General features: G+C 36.4%; 1 protein-coding gene and 1 non-coding gene across 2 annotated transcripts; one reads left to right on the top strand and one right to left on the bottom strand.

Annotated features, from left to right (window-relative positions):
- Nucleotides 1-112: 112 nt before the first annotated feature.
- On the bottom strand, nt 113-2151 carry LOC149935953 (uncharacterized). The gene is made up of 7 exons (XM_090154422.1): nt 1969-2151; nt 1728-1909; nt 1555-1672; nt 1388-1491; nt 1034-1320; nt 672-967; nt 113-617 (listed from the first exon to the last, which is right to left on the bottom strand). The coding sequence occupies exons 2-7, from the start codon at nt 1845-1847 to the stop codon at nt 334-336; spliced, it is 1209 nt and encodes a 402-aa protein (XP_090010548.1). The 5' UTR covers nt 1848-1909; nt 1969-2151; the 3' UTR covers nt 113-333.
- A 1095-nt stretch (nt 2152-3246) lies between these two features.
- On the top strand, nt 3247-3409 carry LOC149935952 (U1 spliceosomal RNA). Its single transcript, XR_016472513.1, has one exon. It is a non-coding gene; the product is annotated as a U1 spliceosomal RNA (small nuclear RNA).
- Nucleotides 3410-8435: the final 5026 nt, after the last annotated feature.

Genomic DNA, 8435 nt, shown 5'->3' with positions numbered 1-8435 from the left:
ATTGGGTAGGCATTAACTAAAGGTTAAAATTTATGCCAAGTTTAATAACATCGTAACAGCTAGATTTAATTTGTTTAAACTAACAAAATAAATTCATTGGATTATTTAGGGAAATAAAACCTTTATTTTTGCATCAATTTTGGCACAACATGAATATAAGCATTTTCAATTTTTTTTTATATCACAGATAAAAATGCTATAAAAACTCCTATTCTTACAAATATTACACTCTGGTGTCTAAAAACCTTTTGTAGAAATTCTCTAAAAGGGGAGAGATTGATATGCCAGATTTAAGTTAACACTCTTTCTCAAAAAACAATAGGCAAATTTTTGCTAAAGTAATACGCAAGATTTATTCCTGTAATTGGTCCTTAAATGCCTCCTGTTGAGGTTGTAATGCCTTCCTCCCTTGTATGGACGACCGCAAGAAGGACAGCCTTCTTGGGCAGCTTGTACATAACGCTTATATTCCATATCTTGTTGCATAGCTGATAACATTTGTTCCATTCTTGCGGGAATCTCTATAGCCTCAGCGCATTTTAATGAACATGCCCAGTGTTGAAATGGGACGCAGGTGTTTCCCAAATAAGGATTTTTGAATGTGAATACCTTGTAACCTTTCAAAAATTACGATTAGCAACGAATCAAAGTACGCAAAAATTAAGGCATACCCGGATAGTCTTGAAGTTTAGCTGTATTACAGTTTCCACAAATGTTAAATGTTGGATAAATATCAGCTATGTAGTCTACTAAGACATCAGGTAAGCGATATTTCAATTTATTGTTTGACCAATTGTGAAAAATATTCATTTTGGTCCCAATAACTGTTTGAGCACTGAGGAACTGGAGGCTAGACGGAGATTGCAAAACTGGCTGATCATTTTCAGTTTGAACTTCTTGATCAACTGACTGATTTGATTGAGAACCACTAATCGCCAAGATACGATCATTGAAATCTGTATGATACCTGTTGAAAATTGATTTATTGTAGAAAATTTTATTATTTACAATAGTAAATTAAAGTGGTACATACCACATGAAAGTGGCTTTGAAGTAATTATGATTGCCATGTCGATGAACCGTTTGTAAGGAAGGCATCTGAAGTAGAAAACCAGGGACAGCATCCAAACGGTTGTTGTCAATTAAAAATACTCTGAGATTTCTACAGAAAACTAAGGATCTTGGGATGCCATTGTTCTGTAGACGGTTTCCTGTTAACCCAAGGTATTCTAGTTTCTGTAAGCGGCCAATACAAGCTGGTATGGACTCCAGAAAGTTGTATTTTAATGATAATACTTTTAAATTTGGACAATTGAACAGCTTTATAAAAAAAGGTGTTATGAGTCTTATAGATAATTTTTTTTGAAAAGTGAGATGTATTTTTTACTTCATGAGGTAAGACACTCTCTTCCATATATTGATATTTGAATATACTATCTAAGTGAAATTCAACAAATTCAAAACTGTTTAGGTAACGAGTTAATAGGGACTCTGCAAGTAATATTGGTCAAATTATTAAGTAAAAACCTTTTTAAGAATTTTTAAGTAAATAACCTGAATGTGTGGTCACATTATTGAAATAATGAGTCACGATGAGTTGTTTTAGAAATATTGGGAACCTCTCTTTGGTCTTCTCTAATGTTATTGAAAGGAACCACAAATTTGATGGTATCTAAGTGGTATTAATTTTTTAAAATACATTTTTATTAAGGGTTAAGGTAATTAACCTGAACATGAGGTGGTTTGTCTTTTGACAAGTAATCCCTTAGTTCTTGCCAATTTTCTGGATCATTGTCAAGATTTTTGAGAAGTAGAAATTCATAAGAATGAAAAACAGCTGGAGACATTTTACTGATTATTATTTCTTAGGTTAGGATTTCAAAGGAATTCTCAGTTTCTGCAGATTTTTCTACGTAAATTATATTAATTACATTTTCTGAGCTTGAATCAAACTAGTCTATTAGTTACCGAAATACATTCGAGTACGAGATAACAAACCATAAAGCATTAAAGCTAATCTCGTTGTTGGTTGTTATAATAACGTAGGCTCCAGTTGGTCGAACGGAAGGCAGGCTAGGCAGCACGACAGAAGTACTCAATGACGTCATTCCAGCGACCAATAACAAGTGACAGGGTTGCCAATCTTTCCATTATATTTTCGATCTATTTAAAGGGATCCCTCACTCACAACAGGGGAAGGCATAGGGGTCACAAAAAAACTGGTTTTGAAGCACACTGCCAGTCTGGATTTTATGGTACCCCTATGCCTCCCCCTGTTGTGAGTGATGGATCCCTTTAAAACGCGAATTAAAAAAGATTGCCATTTTGGGGAGAAAAGGATGAGAGGCCTTCCAAACACCGATTCCTTTAACCAATTGGTTCACTAATAGTCGGTGAATAGTAGCGGCACCAGGAATGTTTTGTAAGGTAGTCAAAGTAAGTTTGGAGGCCCCGACGGTAAAAAGAGGAAAATCGGTTAATTATTTATTTAGGACCTAAATTTTAGGCACAGATTTTCCTCACTGCCCAGAATTTTGTCTTTCCTGGCTTAATGAACGAATATTCATTGACCATTGGAAAAAATCATATTTATATCATTCGCTGGTACAAATATAATTACGATAGCGCCTAGAAGCTGGACGTATATTTTTCGCAAATAGTTGCCAAAATTTGTTATATGGCATTTTATTCACTTATTTTCCCATTGCAGACAAACTTTAAATTACTTAAAACGAATTTTAATTTATTCTTCCAGAATCAGATTTTACCATTTTTTTAGTAGATTTAACTAGTAGAATCAGTGTATAAACGCCCTCGAGTTTCAATGGATCGGAATTAAAATAAATTTAACACTACCTCACTTACACTTTATGAAAAATACGCTACCAAATATGCGAATTCTCGAAATATATAATTTAAATTCTATGTACGTGAGTTCCTTACAGTTAAAGCAAAGCATTAGGAGACCGAAAATTGTTTGGTTGGCTTCTCCCAGAACACCAACTTGAACTCTGGGCAAGGCCATTAGCCAAATCAGCATGTAAGTACGGTTTTCAGCTTAACTAATTTTCTTTATCAAAAGATTTTTTCAACAGAACCTGGATAATATACCCGAAACGTGTTTTCAACTATTATAAAAGCAAAATTATTCGTTTAAACGATAAATTTTGAAATTCTAGGAAAATATATACGGTAGCTAGATCTGCGGAGTAGTACTTATACTATCTGGGTATGCAGCACTCAGGCATACTTACCTGGAGTGGAACTGGCCTTGATCATTAAGGAGGCGGTCCGGGATGAGACTCTTCCATTGCACTCAGGTTGGGTTGACTCCCGCCACTTTCACAAAATGTGATAGATGGTGCTCGAAATTTTTGTTAGCGGGGATCTGCGTACGCGCTCATCCCCCTCTTTAAATACCAAAATTAAATACACAGTAAATAGCTACTCGTTACCTCAATATCATCAATATTCAACTTATCAATTAGTAGAAAAGTCATGTTTATTAGGAAAAATATGGGAAATTTCGAATATATTAGAGGCAATTGTTAATCACTTCATTCCGTGGTGATGTCACAGTATCAAATTTCAAAATCGGCTTTTGAACAACATCCTCTTACGTCACGGTATACGAACGAACGATAATGCGATCAGAAGTATCAGATTATTTTAAGATTTTGGTTGTTGATCAGATTTACTTGGTTTGTAAAATTATTTACCTTTTGTTAAATTTGACGGAAGGTATCCCAACTTTTGTAAACCGTATTATCATACCCCTTCGTAGAATTGTTGAAACTGTAATAACTAATATAAAATAGAATCAATTAGGCACTAAAAGTATCGAGGGCGATGAGACGCCTAATTATATATTTTTATAAAATACTAAAGGTTTTTATTATAAAATTACTGTTAAGTGGTTACCTATTTAAAGGGGCTCCAAAGTTCGGTGGCAAAATGTGTCAGTAAAGTGCGAAATTTATGGTTGACTCTGCCAAGAGGGGTTGGGGGGAATGAAAATCATGCTCAATTTTCTTTTTTTTTTGCCACCGAACTTTGGAGCCCCTTTAACAAAATAAATCAAACCCTATCCATTTATCTCGCGTCATTCTCATAAAAAAATGACAAAATGTATGGTTTTTAGGTTGTTGGTTAAGTTTCAGATTTATTAAAACAAAAACTAGAGGTTTAAAGAAAAAAATAGCTTCGACCAAATTTGAGAATACATATCATAGACTTACATGTGTTAGTACTATCTCTAAAAGGAACCGTTCTACCAAAAACCAAACTAAAAGTGACATAAATGATTACATTCGTAGGGTTTCCCCTTAAAATGAAAAAATGCAGCGAAAATGTTGGCTCATAATAAGCAAACGGTCCAAACGGAAGGTAATTAATTTAGACCCACGCCCGGCGGTAGAAGGACCGGGCCCGTAGTTTCAAACGACCAAAGCTTATGGTCATCTGTTGGCTTAATCCTGTATTACCTTTTACTTCGAGAACAGCACTTGTAGAAATTCCTGAATGTCCTCATCCAGTGCCCACTAATGCTAATGGGAGCTCCTTCGAAACGAGTATTTTTATTAGTTTTTCTTGGGTTGTATACGTAGTATCAAAAGTAGCATAAGACCCAAAAGTGTGTCAGCTGTACCCTCACGCCTATTAAAATTTCTAATGAGACCTAGTCACACTATAGACTACATAACCTACTAGTTGGAATAGTACTAGCAACATTATATTTAGTCTATAGTCTGGCGCGATTATCTCTCTTCGCGTAGACATACCAGCGTTCTAAAACGCCTCACCTCGATTTTCGGATTTTGATGACATATTTTCCGACCCCCCCCTTCGTTTCCCTTTTTTACTTTGCGACAAACTTAATTAATTTGCTTTTGCGCTGGGTTTGTTTAGTTTATTTAGAATAAAATATATTTCCATTAAAGTTTATTTAATATAAATAAATTATGATTTATTTCGTTGTTTATAATGTCAATCAAATCATAGAGAAAATATTATTAGTAGTGTTGTAAGACAATTTTAAGATGTGGACATGATTTCAGAAATAGAAGAGAGGCTTACAAAAACCCACCTAGAGTCAAGTGGACCATGGGCTAAGAAATGATAAATCAAGGACATGCCTTTCGTTTCTACACGCGAACTACGCTAAAATCCACCTAAAGAAACGGGAGGAAATTTCAGAAGGAGAAGAAAATAAATTTGGGGACAAACTCTCGCACCATCTATCGTTTCGAAAAGCTTTTACAAATGCCGGTTTTTCCATTTCGGCGGTTGTAGTTTGAACTCGGTCTAATTTTTTATAGAAATTTAATCTTTTTTTTTTATCATTTCTAAGCCCATGAGTGCAGTGGTTGAATTCCAAACATCTAGTTTGGTTATATAAATGTAGATGGCACTAGCTTCTATTGTTAAGGCCTATTTGATACCGAAAACTATAACTACACCAGTGCTTCCACTTTGAGGAATTGTATCCCTTTTTAGGGATTTTCCGACCTAAAAGGGATTTTATTTTGGAAGAGATGGACAAAGGGAAAATTAAGGGATTTTTTTCGAAAATTAAGGTTTTTGGGAATTTTCCTAATTTTCGCTAGAAATATTTTGGTCGAGTACTTTAAATGCCGCGCCTCTACCATTATTGGAATCCACGAATGAAATAAATTGGAATTCAGAAGTGTCATAGATTTTAAAATCTTTTTAAGAAAAATCCTATTGTGAAGGGGATAAAAAGGGATTTATTAGAACCGACAGAGGGGGAAATGAGATTGTCCAAATGGAAGCACTGAACTACACCCCTTTTGTCGATGATTGAAACAAGGACAGTAGATACAGGGACGAGAAAGCAGGGAAAAAAATTTCGATTTTAAACGTCTTCATATTCACGGGGAGTTAGATGTAAACAAACCGCGGCCATTTTTAAGACGTGGTTCACCATGGACAGTATTATTGTAGTTAGTTTTTACCATTTTGATGTTAAATTAAAAATAAAACTACGAGCGTAAATAATAAAATGCCCATTTGTTTTGAACACTTAAGCCTCGTTAAGAACCGCTAAAATTAGGCGACCGCCATTTTTTTGTTTACAACTAACTCTCCTTGCGTTTAGGTCATTTTAGGTGATATATTCCAACAGAGGCCGCCAATACACTTTCTCGTCCCTGTATCTACCATAGAAATCTCATAGGTAACTAGAATGCTGCCGTGTAACTGGCAAATGGGCCAAATGCCGTGGCAGACGATAGCCAGATCTCAGCCAATCAGAGCTCAAAGAGTGGTTATGCCAAGAATTTAATGTCACCAGAGAGAATGACGTCACCTATCTCCCGCTATAGTAGCGGATCCAAGGAGGATCTTGGCGGAACCACTCTACGGCCTCTCATTGGCTGAAGGTTCAAGGCGAACTGGCGTCAAGCTCGGCCGTAGGCGGCAGCATTCTAGTTACCTATGAGATTTCTATGGTATCTACTGTCCTTGATTGAAAGTTTGAAACCCAATAGTGTATTTTTCTCTACGAACCTTGATTGAAACCTAGATAGGCTGCATAGGCAGCCGATAAAGCAGACACTATTAATTATTCCTCATCGTTATTCGTAAATTTGACTTTATAACGATACTTGCATTTTAATATAATTTTAATGTGTCGTTTGCTTATATTTTGTTAAATTTAATTCATAGAGAAAACGTCGAGCCGAAAACGTTCTTATGACTTTTTAATTTGTCTGTAGCAGACGCTAGATCATAGGCGCTACCTGCCTACCTCCGAGAAGCTAGCGCCGTTACGCCACCAAAACTCGTTTCGGTCGCGTATGATGCGGATCAATAAATTATAAGTATATTTTACTTTCAAAGAAAGTTCTTCCAAACTCTAACGTTTTCTACCCGTTTACCGTCAGTTGTAATTTTAAATATCTTTTAGAGCTGACTACATTAGTTAAAAATTGGTGGAGCAGACGAAAAATACATAGCGCCATCTCATTATCGTGCGGGCAAATAATTTTTGCAAGACTGCCAATCACTTTTCTAGAAGAGGTTTCTTTTCTCCATGGTGAATCTTGGTGACAGCCTTGGAAATAAGGTTTTTTATTTAATTGGTCCTTATGACCAGTGACCCCCTAGATTATGAAATATTAAATTGGTCTTTGTGACCAGTGACCCCTTAGCTTATGAATTATTAAACTGGTCTCACATCAAATGTTCTAATGTCATTTTATAAGCTTAAAAAAAGGCATAGAAAATCCTAGTACTATCTCACCTAAGACTACTGTCGAAGCCTACAACACCCTCTTAAATTCCCGTAGTTCCCGAGTCCCCGTTCCGTTACCACACGTAGCCTACCGTACTCGGGAGGAAAGCGAGACTAGAGGATTGATGGTTTGAGGCCAGTTCGACTCGTTCGAGGAATGCGGTAGTACGCGGAGTCGCGGACGCGGTACATAGAAATCCGGTGGATAGGGAAATAAAAATTGATAGAAACCTTGTACTAATAAACTGCTCATCTCCTATTTTTTGATATTATTTCGAATTATTAAACTGGTCACCTTCTATTTTTTTGGTATTATTTAGAATTAATAAACTGGACACGGTGACCAGCAGTCTTGGAAATAACACACGTCCACTGGTCCAAAACCAGTTTATTAATTGCTTGGACCAGTTTTTTAATTAAAATACTGGGGCTCACTGGTCCGTAGGACCAGTTTAATAATTCAATTTTTTTTTATGGGCATTGAGGCGGGACCAGTTTAAAAATTAAAGCTTTCTTCCAATTTCTACTCCTACTTTTTTCTTTCTAACACAATAAACGTCACACTTGAGATGAAGGGCTTACGAAGTTACCAGCATCCTTTAGTAGTGGTATTAAGTTACAATGAATAATGAAGTAAAACACCCAGGGCCGTAGCTAGAGAAAATGGCGTCAGGGGCGAGCTGCAATTTTGGCGCCCCTAATATAATAATATGGACCAAATTTGACGCCCCTATACCCTATCGCGCGCACGGCGCCCGGGGCGGCCACCCCGGCTGCCCAGCCCTAGCTACGGTCCTGAAAACACCATGCGGCACGATTCACGATTCGCGCCTTCTTGAATTATAAACATTTGTATTATTTCTAGAGTCTAGACCTATCCACATTTCACGTTCCATAAAAAATAATTTACAATGGGACCAATTGAAAAAAATCATGGTAAGGGTCACTGGTCCTAAGGACCAGTTTATTTTTGTAGACAATAGGGTCACTAATCCTAAGGACTAGTTTTAAAAAATTCCTTATTTCCAAGACTGGTGACCAGTGATGCCCAAAATTTTGAATTAATAAACTGGTCTGAGCAATTAATAAACTGGTCTTTGACCACCTGACCACCGTTATTTCCAAGGCTGCTTGGTGACGCCTTTAATTAAATTTTGGTTGTGACATCTAGGAGCTGTGT

The sequence above is a fragment of the Leiobunum rupestre genome, chromosome 7 (assembly GCF_980474605.1).
Source record: "Leiobunum rupestre chromosome 7, qqLeiRupe1.1.hap1, whole genome shotgun sequence".
Taxonomy (NCBI): Eukaryota; Metazoa; Arthropoda; class Arachnida; order Opiliones; family Sclerosomatidae; genus Leiobunum; species Leiobunum rupestre.
Note: the sequence above shows the minus strand (reverse complement) of the source record. Positions and strands in the feature narration are given on the sequence as shown.

Coding starts and splice junctions, on each gene's coding strand:
- LOC149935953 (XM_090154422.1), bottom strand. CDS start 1,847: ATGTCTCCAGCTGTTTTTCATTCTTATGAATTTCTACTTCTCAAAAAT. Junction 1,492..1,554: donor TAATGTGACCACACATTCAG/GTTATTTACTTA, acceptor TATTACTTGCAG/AGTCCCTATTAACTCGTTAC. Junction 968..1,033: donor TTCAAAGCCACTTTCATGTG/GTATGTACCACT, acceptor AATTTTCAACAG/GTATCATACAGATTTCAATG.